A 19,453-nucleotide genomic window follows, 5' to 3' on the forward strand; every position below is an offset into this window, starting at 1 on the left:
TTCGAAGTTCATTCAAGGTTTCATTGTCTAGTCCTTTTGATCCTTCTTTAGGTTTGCTATACTCTTTCTGAAACGGTTTTTTGTCTTTGTCCTTGCGGTAGGAAGAATCTGTTGAATGATTTTTTCCTTTGTATACCGAAGGGGCTAAATCTCGTGCCTTTTTAGTTGCTTCAGCTAAGGTGAGTGGATCATGTCCCTTCACCCAACCTCATAATGGATCAGCAAGACCATCACAAAATAACACCACCAATCTCCTAGGAGAGATATTAGTAAGAAGTACAGACAAGCGCTGAAACTCAGCAATGTAAGCATCCACAGAACTTGACTGTTTTAACTGTGCTAGCTCCTTGAAATGTAACTCGGGATCCCTAGTGTCAAATCTCTCAATCAATGTTTCGGTGAATTCCTCATAGGATGTAATCTGATTATGCCCCAAAGTCACCATGCCATGATGCCACCATTCATGTGCAACGCCATCCAAGTGCATAGCCACATACTTGATAGCCTCCTCCTCAGGCATAGGATTTAGCTGCAAGTATGTATCTACCTTCTGCACCCAAGCTCGTGCAGTCATCTTCCCTGAAGCATCATAATAAGGTAAAGAAAGTTTTCCAACTTTCTTTCTCAGCTCAAAGTTTTGATTCCTCCCTCCTGCTCTAGGCATGTATCTCATCCTCAAGTCCATATAATCTTTGAGGGAAATATCCGCCTGAAACTTCGGTCCACTAGCATCCCAGTCCCTCCTGAACTGATCCTGTAACTCGGTAATCTGCGGTTCGCTTACTAGTTGAACCGGATCTCTGGGTGGAAAAGTGGGTAGAAGAGGTCTCGAGCTCGCAGTCCGCGCTGGGCATGCAACATGTCTAAAGTTATCAGCCTCATTCCCATTGTTGTCATGTCCATTATTACCATTAATGTTATTCTCAGGACCATTGTTGTTGCCTTGGCCTCCATGGTTATTGTTTCCCCCATTGTTATTGTTTCCCTCATTGTTATTGTTTCTGTTGTTGGCATCACCTGGATTAATATTGACACCCATCTGTCTAGCCATGAGCTGCAACATCATGTCCATTCGCCTATTCTGCTCCTGCTGCATACGCTGCCCCTGCTCTAATGTATCCAGTAACTGTCTGAGCATTACCTCCCCCTAATCTGGACCGGCATTCCCGCCTTCGCCTAATCCTGTATTCCTGCCATCTTGATCACCCATATTGTTGTCCTGATCAAAGAATATTTCCTCTGTGTCTGTATGGCTGGATTTAATGTCCACCTGCACGGATGTACTAGACTGTTTGCTTTGCAAGTCTGAAATTCTATTTTGTCTTGCTCTGGTATCACGGAAATTATAAGGCCCCTGTCACATGCTCAAACATAAATGCTTGGCCTGTGTTTTTATTTATTTATTTCTGATTTTAGTGTTTTGACATTTCATCAAACACTTTTCCCTCTATCTGACTGTTCCAAATTCCCTATAAGACCTCCACAGGATGGCAGGACTTATAGCTCTGATACCACTATAATGGACACCCCTGAATGTCCCAAAAACTAAACCAAATTGCTGCAAGGAATTATGTCAAATAGTTTGCATTCAACCTCTTATTTCTCCATTTAATGTTTTAAACCCCTTATAACTCCAGAAATCAAATGTTTATTTGTTTGTTGTGTTTTGTGCATGGTTTTGGTATCATACAACATAAACAAGAAAGAAACTACTATAATATGCAAAGTGGAAATGAACTGTTGCCAATAAAATGTTATTTTCAGAATTCATAAAACCAAATACATAGCAGATTTATCAACTCACTAATTACTTTAGCATTATTGACATAATACTCCAGCCCATGCTTTCGAACTTGCTGCTACAGTACTTTGTCCTTCAATCAGTCCACTACCTTGGTAATATCATTCCTCAAAGCGGCATAAGCGTCGAACAAGTAGTGAAGAAGATATGAGCAAAATACCAAATCTGCCTATAGTCGGAAATGCAACTAAACTGCCTGATAATGAAGCCGATAGCAAAGAATTCCAAAGGCCAAACCCCAAGGGAATGACGTCTAGAATGTTACAAGCGAGGATAAACGTCCTCAAATGCCAAGAACGGAGCTACAACTCACACACCAATTTCTTCTCATATTCAACCTGTCTAATGAAGCCACAAATGCTTCATTTTATTCTATTTCCAAGGGTCCGCTCAACTCGTATGGGCAATGTGGGATAAAAGATGTGTAATATATAAAACATATATTAAAATACCCCTTGTGTCTCCCTTGGGTACACATCCCCATAAAATAAATATTAAAGTAGCACTTTAATATTTTACAATTAAATTAGACGTTACTTTAATAAAACTTCAGGCATTAAAATGTATTAGCAATCGGACTCCGAATAATGCGAGTGATAGCTCATCGGAAAGCTCTCACCAAGGAGTATCAAATCCAATCACCAAAATTGACCTGCACTGTGTCCTGCCGACTTACTAAAAATAGTAAGTATGCCTGAAACTGAGTAAATCAACTTCGTTTTGGCCCAAATTGGAAATGACTAGGCCAAAACACTCCAGGATCCCATTAAACCCTTCGTTAGCCCTCGGGACCATGTAGATCAAGGCTAACGCACACACACTTGGTCAACTGCTAAAATGTGGAAATTACAATTATATTAGCTCAGGGTCTAGCAGTGGAACCATCAAAGATAAAAGCAATTAAGGAATGGCCCATACCTAGAAATGTATCCGAAGTCAGGAGCTTTATGGGGTCAGCTGGGTTTTATAGGAAATTCGTCAAAAATTTCTCAAGGATAGCCTATCCGATTAGTTCACTTCAAAGAAAAGGAAAGAAATCTATTTGGACAGAGAAGTGTCAATCAACCTTCGAGTTTCTGAAAGAAAAATTGACTACACCTATTTTGAAGGCACCTGACCCACAAAAGCAGTTCATAGTTATAATAGATGCATCTGGAGAAGGATTGGGGGGTGTGTTAATGCAGGATGAACAAGTCATTGCTTATGAATCTAGGAAACTAAAAAATTATGAACAAAATTGCACACCCCATGATCTTGAATTAGCAACGATTGTGCATGCCTTACAAATGTGGAGACATTACTTAAAATAAAAACCTTTTGAGCTTAGATCTGATCATCATAGTTTGAAGTATATATTCACCCAACCAAATCTTAATGCTAGACAAAGGAGGTGGCTAGAATTCTTAGCAAATTATGAGTTTGACATAAGTTCTATTAAAGGTAAGGAAAACAAGGTGGCAGATGTCCTAAGCCGGAGAAGACACATCTCGGCGATAACTACTGTAAACTTCCGATTGAGGAACCAAATTTTATGACACCTGGAGCATGATGAGTTTTATATAGAAATCAGCTTAGCTCTTATCAGAGACCAGCAAGATCCTGAGTATTCAAAGTTTAGCCTAGAAGAGGATGGATTTTTAAGATACCACCACAGAATCTATGTGCCCAACGACCCTGAACTCTGAAGACTCATTTTAGTTGAATTTCACTCAACCCCATATTCTGGACATCCAGGAGTAACAAAAATGTTATCTAAAATAAAACCTCTATATTTCGGGAAGGGGATGAAAAAGGAGATAATTGAGTATGTAGCAAGATGTTTGGAATGTCAGAGAGTAAAAGTAGACCATCGGTAGCCAACAGGCCTGTTACACCGAAATGAAGTACCCGAGTGGAAATGGCAGGTAATATCCATGGATTTTGTACAAGGGTTACCTATGACCCGAAATCAAGACAACATTATTTTGGTCGTGGTTGACAGATTGACTAAGGCTGCTCATTTCATACCAGGGAATTTATCTAATGGAGCACCCAAGATTGCCCATAAGTTCATAAAAGAGATTTTCGAGTTGCACAGAATTTCGGAGAAAATTATTTCAGATAGGGATGCTAGGATAACTTCTAGATTCTAGCAAACATTATTTACAGCTCTAGGCACCAAGTTGAACATTAGTTCAGCCTATCATCCTAAGACAAATGGTCAGACAGAATGGGTAAATCAAGTATTAGAAGATCTCCTAAGAGTATACTATATGGACCGACAGTACCAATGGGAAACATACTTACCCTTAGTAGAATTTGCATATAATAACTCCTATTAGTCCACCATTAGAATGGCCCCCTTTGAGGCCTTGTACGGTCGTAAATGCAAAACTCCAATGAATTGGAATCGGTTGGAAGATAGAATCATTGTCGGCCACATTTCATCTTGTGCCCACGTTTCCCATGGTTTCCCTGGAACCTGAGTTCGTCCTGGAATGTGCTCGACATTTTAGCCCTAAGACAAAAACAATTAAGAATACGTATGGCAAAGTCATTATCAACCTAGATCCGGATGTTATTAAGCAAATCTCCAGAGTACCTTAGAATTCAGGATAAGTAGATTTGTCTAAAGAGATGTCTCTGCAACTATGGAATCAAAGAAAGCTAGATTATTAGAGGCACACAAATGATCACTGGTTGGATAAAAAGAGATCCAATTTCTCTAGATGGCCCAAAACAATACACAGATTTGACTTCAAACCAAAAGTTAATGATTTGATAACTCTCCTTAGCAAAGTTTGTGGCCTCAAGGAATCAAGTGATTTTGAGCCCTGGATGTATAATTTTATCCTTCAGATCTTTGACAAGAAGGAACCCATCTACTGAGGAGAGCTTATAAGCACATAAATATGTGAACAACAGCTTCATGTGGGAACATCAGCACCATTCTACATGAATTTGTACTTGCTCTACATCGTTGCAGCCATGGGAATATTCTTAGGACTTTCCACTAGAGGAGATTGGACTCTAGTTCCTATCTAGAACTACTATGACCAAATTACATTGACACAAAGAAAGTATCATTTGAGAAGGGTCCAAGATACATTCTTTGGACATTTCACATGTCAATTTGACAAAGAGTTGGTAATCAAAAGAGCATCAAATGAGGCTTGGGAGAGGTTTAATCAGTTCGGCTGCATTTTCTTGCAATTCCCAACTCACCTATTTAAGAGTTGGTTATTCTCAAGGAGAACCATATACCTTAACAAGATATCCTACTAATAGGATTACTCTAATGGAATTGGCCAGACAACTCATGGAGGTGCAATTGTGCCAACACAGTCAGGATTTGGTATTACCACTGTCAAACCCCTCATAATTGGACAATATATACTCAATTCAGTGTATAAAGAGAGCTACAGAAGAAAAACTTCAGCTTATTACCTTGCAGAAATTCAAAAGAGCATTCACCCATGTTCATCGCATGGTAGATGTGTAGATTGACTTGCGCACAGAGGTAGACATCATGAAAATGGACTGCTGCAAGCTCACATTACAACAAATCATTGACCTCAACATGGTTGAGATTCCACCAAGCTTTCAGATTGAAGATGATGGCATGATCCTAGATCCAAAGTATCACGAAGCCCAGTTTGCCAAGCTTTGCCATTTCCCTATCCAGTGGCAACAGAAAGAAGGTAATTCTATCTTTGATAGATTCAATCTATCTTAGTGAATACTAACAAGTGGCTAAAACTCAATGGCCTCAAGAGAGCAGATCCGAAACTTAGGTTAGATTGCAATCACTTTGGACCTATTGGGAGAAAATCTCGGGTAGATATCATAATGAAGGATGGTTTATCCCCTTTAGGACTAATTAAGACTCTCAAAGTTTAAACTCAAAGGAGGAAAAGAATCAAAGCCACCTGTATATTCTTCTCAAGCGCTCGGGCAAGCTCAAGGATCAGAGGAAGAATTAGAGGAAGAACCTGATGAAGAAGACGAACAAGAAGAGGGAGTGATAATGATCATATCTCCTCCACTGCTGCCTAACAAGATCCATCTACTCAGGAAAGACCTTTCTTGGATGCCATAGACAATGATGTGGACTCATTCTCCATTGTTTTGACACCTTCCATTTTTGTCTCGTAAGTGAACATTTCAACACTGCCCATCTCTTCGGCAGCTCCTATCCTCACAGTGGAGCAATGTGAGAACTTGGGAAACATATTTGATGGTTTTCCAACTCTCACAAAAGATCAAGTTTCCCAACTTGATACCTTGGTTGCAAGGTTCAAAATCTTTGTGATGGAGTCATCTCAAGGGACACACATGGTTCCAACTATGCAAACTGAAGCATGCACAATGACAACAGAAATACAATCAAGATCAATGTCTTTTGTAGCTACTATTCCAGTTTTAGTAGATGAACGTTTCAATCTGCCAGCATGGTTAGGAAATCACAATGAAAAGAAGAAAGGTCGTAGTACACTAGATAATCTCCCTGTCAAAAAGAATAAATCTAAATTCTCAAAAGCCAAGGTTGTTTCAAAAATCGTTGCTGATTCTGAAAAGACTAAGTATACCAAGATTGCAGAGCCTTTGGTAGACAAACTAGTTGAGGTACTTAACCGCTTAGATTTCAAGTTCACCAAAATTGAACTTGGTAAACAGTCACAATTGGGGTGTTTGCAAGATGCCCAAGGTGCACTCGCCAATTTGTCAAAAAGAAATAACGAACTTTGGGAAAAGAAGAATCAGCTGAAGCAAGAGGTTGCACGTCTTCGTGAGGTCATCCGCCAACAATCTTCACAGCCCGCAGTCATCACATCTCCGACGACCCAGATAAATCAGAGAGCTGAGGCAACCTGGCTTGGTTCGAAGAAGTTATCTCACAAGGAGTTCAATCCATCAAAGATGCAATTGAAGTTCTTGAATGTATTAGAGGTGTTGAGGAGATACTCTATGACATGATTGCTTCCAATAACCAAGAAACCAATACCTTGAAAAAAAAATTGGGCATTTGGGATCAAATGGCAGACGTTGATTTGGATTTCTTGATTTTATGCAACATCATTCCATCCCCTAATATGTTCTACAGATATCAGGGTCTCCTGGGTCATAAGGAGCAAGTACTAGGACAACTTTTGACAAAGTTATAGAGAACCTTGGAAGACTGTCTAGCAGTGGAAATGGAGATCATGAACAATCTGGAGCAGATGGGATGCAAGGTCCTTAGTGAACATGATAATTTGTTCGCTAGGTACACCAACATGGTCAATCCTAATTTTGATTCTGAAGAATTCGGATCACATACAATGAACAAGTTCACAACGTACAAGTATGTGGCAAAACACTTGAGGATAATTACAAAGTTGTAAAATCAGCAAATGCAAATGCAGTTTGAATTGAGGCCATTTTAAGGATGATGGAGATCCCAGATCTACCTATGGTTCATGACTGTATTGCCAAATACAAGGCTTTCCTTGACAATCTAAAGGATTGATTCAACTTTCTCTGTCTTCTTTTTAGTTTGTAGTTGGAGAAGATGAATTGCATGTCCTCATGACATGTAATCTAATAATTCTTTTCACCTAGTTTTACCGGATCAAACTGGTTGAGTTGCTCCCACTTTTTTCTCATTTTTCTCACTTATTTTCTTATATAAGAAGTGCCCCCTCATTTTAAAAAATGATCTTTTATTATATGCAAATAAGCTCTCATAAAATTGTGCAAGCATAACTTTGATTGTGTAGTACTATTTTGAAGAAAAATGAATACAAATAATTTTGAAAAAAAATGAATACAAATAAACAATTGGAATTAACACTTTGATTTTGAGAAATTGTGGTAGTGACATTTGGAAGCTTTGACTGTAATTTTTGTATATTATCTTTAATTCATGTTGTTATTATGTGCTTTTATTAGAGCATGTTGAATTAAGAAGCAATTAGAGTCAAAGCTTTGATTAAGAGCGATTGTGGTGATACATAGACTAGAAGATTTGAGTGTAGCTTGTATTGCCATCTAAAATTCACCAAAAATAGTTAGAATTCCCTACTTCTGGAAGTCTTTGTACCCCAATGGTAAATCTTATTCTTACAGACTAGATTAAAACAGGACTTAGAGCCAAACCGGTACGCTTTCAATCAGCCTTTGACTTGGTGTTGGTTTATCAGTATCACCGTTTCCAACTATTTGGTAGACATGTAGTTAGAGATTTCATCTTGCACATAACTCGCTCCTTGGATAAGTGGATTCTTTCTTGAAAGATAAGAGGAAAGAATATTGGTAACATCCCCTCAGAAAATAACTCAACTTCTTGCTTACCTTGAGTTGATCCAACGAATGGTAAGAAGGGAGAGCCTTTCCTTTAAGGTCGGAGAGACTGTCTCATACATTGTGGCTGGTCTACCTATTTTCTAACTGAATTTGAACAAAATGTCAGTTGCAAAATATCCACTCAAGATCACATACAATCATATAAACAACAAAAACGCCATAAACATGTAATCAGAGCATCAAAATCATACCATCATAGCATCATATACTTCAAGATCAAAATATTAAAATGTCAAATGACTAATCATACCATCAAGTTCAAGTATCATTGATTCAAGTTTCAAATAATGCATTAATAATTTACTGCTCTTCTTCATCTTCTTCTTCTTCTTCATCATCGTCTCCTTCTTCAATGACATTAGTTGATTCACAAATAGTGCCAAGGCGAATGGGATTAGCTCCACCAATAACAATATTGCTACCAAATTCTTCCAATTTAGAAATTGCAAGCTAAGAAGTGGAAGCATCCAAGTTTGTATGCTTTGCATTATCCCACATCTTTGTCTCCCCTTCTTTGCATACATTATGCTTGTGTGAGAGGAGATGCAAGTTACATTGCACATATACTAAGTTATGCACTCTATTTTATTGCAACCTACTGCCCTTTACTGAGTGGATAAAAGAATATGTGCTCCAATTTATTTTTGGTGAAAATGAACAAGCAATCTATTAAGACAAGATGTCATGTTCCCTATTTTCATCTCGTAATATTTAATAATAAGTAATAAAAATAAATGAATCAATTTAATAATAAATTATAATATTAATATAATAAGACAAGAGTATATAATATAATATTATATATTAATAAACAAATGTTATGATATTATAATATAATATAATCTATTGATAAAAATAATAATCCAAAATATAACTCTAATATAACAATGTCAACAGTATAGGTAGAAGAAAACATTCAATATTATTTCCACACTGCTAATAGAAAGATCTAAGACCTTAGTTATCAGTCAAAGGAATCCATTATCTTAATCGGACTAGATATTGAACAAAAGATTCAATATTATTTCCACACTGTTAATAGGAAGATCTAAGACCTTAGTTATCTGTCATAGGAATCCAAAATCTTAATCGGACTAGCTATTAAACAGATAATTTTTTGTGTTTTATCAATGTAACAAACCTTATTAATATCTAAAGAACAATTATGACAAGAGAAACCAAACCCTGACATAGGTGAGATAAGAGAAAACTATGAATCTCCAAAGCAGTCGGGAACATTATTGGTTATTTAGTAAGACTTGCACCGTTTTGAATGAATTAATAATAGGAGTTGAAAATCTCTTATCCCACCCATGCTAAAACAAGGATAATGTTGAATGGTAGTTTGACATTACCCGTAATCAATATATCAAATCTTAAATTTATTAAATAAAATCGAGATGCACTTAGTATAGAAGATTAATTACTGATTATATGCAGGAAAAACCAGATCACTATACTAATGATGGTAAAGACGTTGACTATACCAATTAAGATTATTATATAATATGCTAAGGAATATTTATAATTGTCTTGAAGTATAATCATGGAAATACTCACACGGTGGATTCTAACGTGGCTTACCAAAATAACCAATGTCAAACAATGGGTCCCCTCTATCATCATGCAGGTATGAATATATATGTCTAAGATAAAGATGGTAAAATTTGATCAGTATGAAGCTGATTGAATGATTTGCAAATAAGCTCTGTCAGTTGAAAACTAAGAGGCATGATTAGAACAAAGACAATTACGAACAGGCATGCAACATGACTTTTGATCACAACCTATCATGTTTTGAGGATATAAGAAGGAACTCATTGGGACGACAGAAATCACCGAACAAGAGGATAGAAAAAGGGATTTAAACAACTTAGAACTATAAGGGAACGGTGTGAAGATACAAAAACAAAGCGTCAGAGATCGTGGGTACAAATTAACCATGTATCAGATTACATTCACTCTGAGTGCATTGAGTAATATTGTTGCAGGGATTATCATAGCAGTCAAATCAATACCAATCACAGTTATGTAGAGACCAGTGAAATTGATTGGTTATATTCAATACCTTCTATACATCATCACTGTTCTGTACAAATCGAGTATTCTGGTGCAAATTGTAAGTCATTAGAAATTCACAAAAATACATTCTTAAGCTATCCATATACAGTGAAAATATATTTATATAATTGTATCAACAGACAGGTATTGATAGTAGATCAAATCATACATTGTGTGATATTTAGATAGAAACATCACTCATTGAATTCGGTAATACAAAGATAATTAGGGAAAGATAAGATAAGTGCCATTACTGTCAACCCATCATATTAAATTGCATTTGCATATTCATAGTAAATATCTCAAGCAACTCGAGAATGCAAGCAACGATATCATATAATTTTGATTATAAGGAAATATCATAAGTGATGGAGATATTGAGTTATGCAGATAACTAAGAATTAATACCAAATATAACATATTATCCCATTATTAAGAATAAAGACTCCTTGCATAATAAATATTAATTGGATTGAAAGCATATAAGGAAAAATAGAAGAGAACATTGTACATAATCTCCATTACACAAAGCAATTGTAGAAACTAGATAGCTATAAGTGTAAGAAATTGAAGTAATTGTGCTGATATCTCATGCTATTCCAAGGAGGGACATTACACAAGACAAAGTAAACAATTAAAATAAAATTACTAGCAACTCATGAAGACAAGTAAATTAATTTTTTTAATATAAAACTTAATTGTGATATAATTTAAATTGAAAGGGGTTGTAGCAATTTGAACCGTTGGCCATGCAGATACCACCAACTATGAGCATCCTTCCTAAACTGATGACAAAGAGCATCATTACTTAGACCTAATGCATTCACAAACTCTATGAACTCATTTGTAATCAAATTTCACATATCATCATCAGGAAAGAGTCTAAGGAATGTTTCCTTGCACCCATCAATATTTCTAAATATAATAATATATATATCAAAATATTGGTTTTTATAATATATTGGTGTCAATGCAAAGGCAAAAAAATGTAGAGAAGTGGTCATCTTGTTCCATTGTTCTATCATCTTATTCCATCGTTCTACAATAATTGTTTGATCTTGTTTGAAGAAGGCCTCCTCAAGCTCTTGCACTTTGTCAATGTTGCGAAGTACGCTCATAATCTTGGTGAAACAAAGGAGATACCCCACAAGTTCCCACCATGAGTCATCTAATATCCTTTGCATAATTTCCGTTGATGTCTCAATGCTGCTTTGCCTTCATATAGATCAATTATTGTTGATCACCATATTGCAAAGCATGAGTCATCTCAAGACAATTAACTTTGATGTAAAACAGATCTTTGCAACCTATAATAGAAATTAGTGCAAAAAAATTCAATTACCTAGAAAAACTTTCAAAACGAATATGCTTGCACAATCAAAATATGAAAATCAGGAAATGTCAAATACTAATTTTAATTGTTTTAATTAAACTACTACTTCAAGTCCAAGCTCACTCAATAGCTCCAAACTTGAGAATAGTCTGAAAATTTCTTGAGTCATGTGGTGGTTTGTGACAAAAATTTGGATGTCCTTAGCCTTTGCATACAACTTTGTGATCCAACCAATTTTGTTCCCATTTTTTTTCTAGCATAAGATTGAGTGAGTGGGTTGTACAAGGTGTCCAAAAGATATGCTGATATCACTCTTCAACCTGTAAACCAGCAGCTCTACAACTCTTTGTTATGTCCATTATGACTTGGACAATGTTTCTAAGTCCCATTGTCTCAATAGCATAGATGAGAATATTAGCAATGCATTTGTCATCTTTTAGTTGCCCCTCTCAATCTAGAAATTTAAAAAACATTGCACCTTTAGTAGACACTGCTATGACATTGATCAAGGAACAATTTCTTACATCTTTCCATCCATCTGAGACAACTAATAACCCTATCTCAATCCACGAATCCCTTACAGGGTTCAATGCATCCTCAACCCCCTTGATCTCTCTTTCCAACAAGTTGGTGTGTATTTTCTCATAACATGGGGCCCTTATAACCTCTTGGAGCTCAATTGACACATTTCAGATTCATCCAGTATGGAGAGGTAACACTGAAAGGCAACCGATTTGCATATATATGTCTTGTTACAGCAATGTCCCGACTCTCATTTTGAAATAAAGTTTCCAATGGTCTCTTTCTTTTCCCTATAATGGGTGCTTAAGTTTCAGTTTCAGGTTTAGTTGCAGCAGTGTAAAAGGGGTGGTCTACTATCACAATATTTGTAGATGGGGGTTGCGTTCCATCTGATTTTTTTAGAGGCATATTTTGTCTACGTGCTTCTCTCTCTTCTACTTCTTCATGCTTCGTATTATATTTTAATGATCATTTGGTATAGGCACTCCTTTTTTCTAGGGCATTTCAGGATTCCTCTTCCAAGGAATCCACACAAATGGCCTACCATTCAATAATGTGAACTATTCTTTTCTTTATTGCAACCATATCATTTTTAATGGAATGCACCATTTCCTATAAGAGGTCTTATAATATCAACATATTTCTGCAAAGGATAATCAAAATTTGAATCTATTCTTTGTTGTTCATTATTGCCCGCATAGGAAAAGGTAGATGTCATTGTAGTTCCTATGGAAAGAAATTTTATGCATATTCAAAGTACAAACAAGAGAATGGTAAATTAATAAAAATAGGTAGGTCTTATGGACAATGAAAGAGAACGCAAGAATTCTAAAACCTGGAAAAAGACAAAATCAAATGAAAAAAAACTTACCTCTTCCACTCATTATTGTGACAATGTCAAAATGAGGCACAAACACTTAATCAACATCATAGTTATACCACCCTTGGGGACAGGAGGTGGGTACGTGTATATATTACACACTCTACATATGGTACATAAAACTCTTAGTTATGAAGATATGTATAACAATATAAGACATAAAGATGTAAAATACTAATTTACTAAAATTTTAATACTTCAACATTGTGTTAAGAAGACTAGCTTCATGGAAATTGAAGCAAATTATGCATGTGTTGTTATATATCTGATCAGTATATTAAACCTGATTTTATATATATATATATATATATATATATATATTTCACTCATGCTTTCTAACTCATATATATATATATATATATACATATTCCTTATACTTCTAAATGCCGATCAAATACATTATATATATATATATATATATATATATATTTCACTCATGCTTTCTAACTCATATATATATATATATATATATATATATATATATATATATATATACATATACATATTCCTTATACTTCTAAATGCCGATCAAATACATTACATTCTGTATGCCGATCAAGTTCTGAATATCGATCAAGTAATAACAGTTTGTTATGTGCTCATTACTTATCTTTAAACATGAACTGATACATTATCAGGTGCAAGTCTTAGTCAAGATTAAAGTATTAGTTATGAATCGATATGCATCTGTTTGGTGATATTAAGGAAGTAATAATATTATTATGTATTGAGGTATGGTTACATAGGGTCACAACCCTGCATAAACATATCTCAATGCATATGTATATCGTATGCATTTGTGAATACTGAAAATATATCAATAACAAGGCAATACATTCTCAGGCATATTCAGATCTGCATACATATATGAATAAATCCAAACATAGTTATTAAAAATCTGAAATCTTCACATAAGCTTCACTATTTTTCAGTTCAAGTCTCCACCAATAAACGATCATATAACTTTACACATTGAACATGAAAGTGGAACATTAAACACTAGACAATGAACAATAAATAGTAAAGTTTTAAATAATTCAATGAGCAAATGGAAGAGTTCTAACTTCTATTATATAATTATTAAATTAAAAAGTCATAGATATCCATAGTATGCGTATATCATCATAAAGATGATTACATTGAGCAGCATGATATGATATTCAATATGTCCAATAGAATGTTAAAAAAATGTTTTATTTATTTTAATAACCTTTTTTTTTTTGGTTGGATAGGGGACACTCAGTTGTCCCCTGGAGGGGTCAGGGGACTTGTTCCTGTCCCCTGTCTCCTCAGGGGATGTCAGGACATCCCCTAGTCTTTGCTAGAATGGCAATTGACTGGTGACATCACTAGAGACGCCAAAACGATGTCCCCCCATCTCTAAGACGTGATTTTTTCTTTTTTTGGGGGGAGGGGGGGCACACATCCCCGTGTTCCATTCACAAATCAATCTTCCAACTCCATGCATAACCAAACTCTTGCACAACCATCTATTTGATCCACTTCAAGAGAAAATAACCTATTTGCACACCAAATGAGACATAAAAGTCAACATAGGTCCTTTAAAATTCACTTCTTAGGGTTTATGATGTGAAAAAATTATAAGATTTGCAAAAGTTGACTGATTGGGTGTCAATTCCAAGAAAGGCCATCAAAGTTTGTTGATGGTCCAGCCAAGTCCACCTTTAAACAAAACAAGAAATGAACTTCAAATGTGAAGATTATACCAAAAAGGGTGTATGTGGTTAAAATGCAAAAAAGTGGAAAATGCAAAGGTGTTGAGAAAGTTGACAATTTTTGGAATAGAAAGGGCAGAAAATGCAATTTAGATGAACAATTGTGAATCCAGAAGTTTTAGGCCTATTTACTCTTTTGCATTCTAAATGGAAAGGGATCAGACTTGTGATTTTTGTGATTTTGAGCACAGTTTTTTGTTGCATCTCCGAGACTCTTTCATTTTCAGGAAATTGGTCATAATGGTACAACTTTTGCAAATCCCATCATGTGTTACACTTTTAGGACTTAATTGGATTTTATTTGCTATATTCACATTTTGATTTAATGGAATTCAAGATCTTGAATTTCTGCTTTGCAAGACTTTACCTATTGCTTAGTTGTTCTCAAATGTGAGTCCAAAGAAAGCAAACGCGTGGATTTGAGATATACAAATATTTTCCCAGGCAAAGGCAAAAGTAGGGTTTTCAGCATATTATGGTTCTACTTTTACCCTAGATTTTCATGGGCACCTACATATTTCTCGCACTTGGTTATACGATGGCTTATCATATCATCGATAAGCATCTAGATATGCCATGCTAGTTCATTTTCTGTTATCAATTTCCAGATGTAATAACATATGATATTATTTTGAAAATTCCATCCATCTAGAAAATTAAAAGATCCAAGCTATAAGCAAAGGAAACTATAAGCACCCACAAGAACACCAACTAGCCAACCATGAGGATGAAGATAGATACAAAATGAAGAAAGAGTGATCTTACATCAGTGTTCAATATCATAACATTCTTCCCAATCCTTGCATTTTTATCAATGATGCAATTCCTGTTAAAGGAAGGGATCAAATAAGAAATTGTATAAAGACTTAAAATACTCTCTGAATGCTGAGCAAAAGTCATTCTAACCTTATTTTTGTGTTCTTCCCTATTCCAATAGGAACCTTCCCTTCTGCTAGTAACGATGCAATCTCAGATTCTGTTTCATAGTAATCAGCACCAACAACCATGGCATCCTGGAAACAGCAGCATCCAGGGTGTCAGATACAAGGGTGAAAACAATCTCCATGCTTTACAAATGAGTCAACCTTTACTAGTTACACAATGAAAAGAATCCTAAGAAATAAATTTCTACCTCCAATTTAACCCCTGATTCCAATCTTGAGCGGATTCCAATAATAGAATGGTCTACACTACAATCCCGAAGAAAACATCCGTGTGAAATGATTGAATCTCGTACCTGCAATTCAACCGAGATCATTTTCAGGAGGTGAGGTGCCAAAATTTGTGCAATTAAAAAAATAATGCCACAGATCATTTTAAAAATTACAACCATAGTCACCTGACATTTCTCTATTTTAGTTGGTGGCAGAAAACGAGGTGAAGTGAATATTGGCTTTGCTGCATCATAAAAGCGAAACTTTGGAGCCTACATGTTGAAGTGAAGAGTTGCTCAAGGCTATAAGTCACTCTTTGAATACTATAATCAACACTGCCTCGTATACAAAAATAAATCAAGTCTTACACCTTTGCATAGAAAAGTAGTAAATTCAAAGTAGATGTGTGAAAGCCTTGACACATGCTAGAAAATAATAGCCCTGGTAAAAGGAAATCCTCAACCTCTCATGTCATTGCCATGCATAAGAATGATTATTTCATTAACAAATATTTTTTTCCCAATAGATGTTAAACTTGAATCTTGATTTCTTGAAAATACAGATAAATGCTTTCAAGAAAAATATGGCAGGTTTATGTTTGGAGTCACAATGAGATAGCTATAAACAAATATAACAGCAAAGATGGATCTATTGTCAGGGATGAGAACAATGAGATGTACAATGATTACCAACACAACCCGGAATGTGCAAATTATAACAGATAATAATAACTATGTACAAATTTTCTATAATCATCAACCTTCCATTATTTGCTTCCAATGTCAATTTTTTATCTTTATTTATGCATATAAAATGAAATCAATCAATTGTTGCATTCAAACTAGGATTCCAAAAAACTAAATCAGGCAAATACTCAAGGTAGATTGCTATGTGACCAAAGACCTTTGAAATTAATAGAAACATATAGTTATTTGAAATGGTTTTTCACATAGTTTTACTATTGAATGTTTACTGCTATTTCTGGCAAATTAAATACATGAAATAATATCGAAGATGGCAATGCACTCATGAACTTATTACAGAGAAGAAGATTAGAGATGGTCAACCAAGGATTGCAGTTCATCTGACTACACCATAGATTGCCAAGCGGACCACAACTGACAAACAACACTTATAACTACCCAAGACTGATAAACAACTTAATATGAACATTGAATACATTGTAGGATAACAATGGGTAATGTAGGCTAACTACATCATCACCAAGCCCAAATTAAGGCCTTCAAAACCACATAGAACTCCATTGCCTGCATCATTTCATGATTTTTCAAGATGCAAAAACAATGGTGAAGTAGCCATAAATAGAGATTTCATGTCAAAACTAAGATCAAGTCCTACTTTCCAATTCAAAATTGATGGTGGTACTTTGTTGTGGGATAACAATCAAACACCATAATGGAAACTTATCATAGTCCAAAATCACACTTGGGAGATTGGATTTGCACACAATAATGGTCGTACTGGTTCTAGTGGTTGCTTGATCGTACACAAGAAGCAATGAACTGCCACCATACGATTAAGAATATCGAAGTTGAACCACGTGCCAATATTTGTTAATGCAGAGGAAGTTGTACATGGGGACCACTATGTCGAATGCAAGGCCATAAAAGATGTGCTAGTGACTCTAATGTCTGTTATATGGAATAGAGCAGCCATACGGTAGAGGTTTGCAAGTGAGGAATTTATGCATGAAAAGTTGCCCAAAAATGTCGTTCGTGAGAAACCTATATGTAGGAAGTTGCCAAAAGGTGTTGTACAATTAAGATTTGAAGATGATGAAAATGTTGTATAGTGTAATTAATGTTTCTTACCTTCTACCTATTAAATTTTTGAAACAAGAAATATAAGATGGCATCGATATAATATAAAAACTCAAAACAACCAATAACACAAAACGGTTATCCTGGGAAAAACCTTCCTCTTCGACGGAAACAATCCAAACCACCAAAAACAATGCCTTTATTCAAATGATAATTCCAATACACAAAAATTGTTCCTCTTTGAGATTGACATCAACTTCCAGCCAATCAAACAAACAAATCTCAAAGAGCCTAGTTTAAATAGACTGCAAATAAAATTCTGAGAATTCTATACAAAAGTCGATCATTTGGTGATTGATGAACACTTTGCTAAACAAATAATATAAAATAGATATGTATGAATTTTGAAGGATGAGACAAATACGACAGACTCTAGAGAAAGAGTAACGTCAACAAATGACACATCTAATCTCAGAAAATGCCAGGAAAGGAGATCCCAACACTAAGAAAATACTTCAGACAGAAATACAACAATTTCTTCCACGTACAGAATAATACTTGAAACTTGGAAGACATAATGATCATCGCACCAATATGAATTGATGCAGAAGGGACAAAAGTTACAAATTGGTGTGATTGCCGCAACAATAAATGAGAAAGAAGAGACACGTGGAAACAAACAGTTGATAGGAGTGAACCATCACCACAAAATATCCACTAGCACTTGAAAATATTAAATGCTAGAGTATGCTGCCAGAAAGGATAAGAGAGTATCGATGATGCCAAATCATCAATAGAAATGAACACTGCTGCCAAGTCATAACCATATATCACACAATAAACTTCAGTTGTGACTCAACCTTCAAACTCAATATAACCAAAACAGTGTAGGTGCATCACACAACAACAGTAAATGAACAAAGAAGAGGAACAAAACTCCATCATGGGCACTCACAAAGATGAAGACCCCAACAGGATCAGAATGGAGAGTTCTCACTGAATAGGAAAAAATCGGCAAGATCTATCTCGCAGCTACAAATTTCAACAATGCCGAAATCTTGCATTGCTACAATCTTATGCTAAGCCATACAGTATGAAGAAAATGATGATATTGTGTAACGTGCAAAATTAGGAATTGTGAGAATGGCGCTACTACAAGAACCTGTGGTAAGGAGAAACACGGTGTGTAACATAGAGCACAAACCCTAGAATAATGAAGTTTGGATGTCATTACTACAAAAAATGATATCGTATCGTGCCAATATTTTGCCAACATACAAGTTTTTGAAGATAGAATGGTAAATGTTTTGAGGTGTTATTGGTCCAAACAATATACCTTTTTTTATGCAATACAAAAGCAATTGTAAAAACAATGACCAATAAAAACAATAGACAACTCATTACTGTAAAGCCTTATTATTCTAAACTGAAAACATAAAGACTAATGCAATATATCAGCATTCCTCCCTTACTGCATTAATTCGGATACTAATGGAACATTGCAAGGGTTTTCAACCCAACCCTTCTGGAGACTCTAATGAAATGCCTTTAGTAATCCTCCCCACTCACCTAGGAAATAACAGAGTACATCAGTGGAATTCCTGACTATAGGACTTGAAACCATTTGCACAACATGAAAGAACATAGCAGTGTTCCCAACCTCCATGCACTGTGAGACACATCTCCTCCAAGCATGTTTAATGTCTCCTCTAGTGTTGCACATTAGATGCCCATCCTTCAAAAGTACACATCTCTGCTGAGTGTGTCCAACACCTCCTCAAGTGGTGCAGAAACAATAATTCCTCTCATTGTAATGTCACCAATATTTTAAGAGACAGTTAATTTAATTTTTATTAAATTG

The 19,453-nt window shown here is 35.5% G+C and overlaps 1 protein-coding gene across 7 annotated transcripts in view; it reads right to left on the bottom strand.

Annotated features, from left to right (window-relative positions):
* Window positions 1-19,453, bottom strand: part of LOC149539946 (glucose-1-phosphate adenylyltransferase large subunit 1-like) — a 180,541-nt gene that overhangs the window by 109,745 nt on the left and 51,343 nt on the right. For 5 of the 7 annotated variants that reach the window (XR_016356324.1, XR_016356325.1, XM_089801160.1 and 2 more), the window contains exons 11-14: window positions 15,997-16,083; window positions 15,790-15,894; window positions 15,564-15,670; window positions 15,423-15,483 (exon numbers count right to left, since the gene is read on the bottom strand). Coding sequence is in view for 5 of the 7 variants with exons in the window: in XM_089801160.1 (XP_089657286.1) it covers window positions 15,423-15,483; window positions 15,564-15,670; window positions 15,790-15,894; window positions 15,997-16,083 (360 nt within the window). In the remaining 2 variants the exon portion in view is untranslated. Of the gene's footprint in view, window positions 1-11,029; window positions 11,402-13,972; window positions 14,441-15,422; window positions 15,484-15,563; window positions 15,671-15,789; window positions 15,895-15,996; window positions 16,084-19,453 lie in introns of those variants that run through there. The other 2 variants (XM_089801162.1, XM_089801163.1) reach the window with 2 other exon arrangements.

This window comes from Cupressus sempervirens, chromosome 9 (assembly GCF_028749045.1).
Source record: "Cupressus sempervirens isolate cs-2001-9-10 chromosome 9, ASM2874904v1, whole genome shotgun sequence".
Taxonomy (NCBI): Eukaryota; Viridiplantae; Streptophyta; class Pinopsida; order Cupressales; family Cupressaceae; genus Cupressus; species Cupressus sempervirens.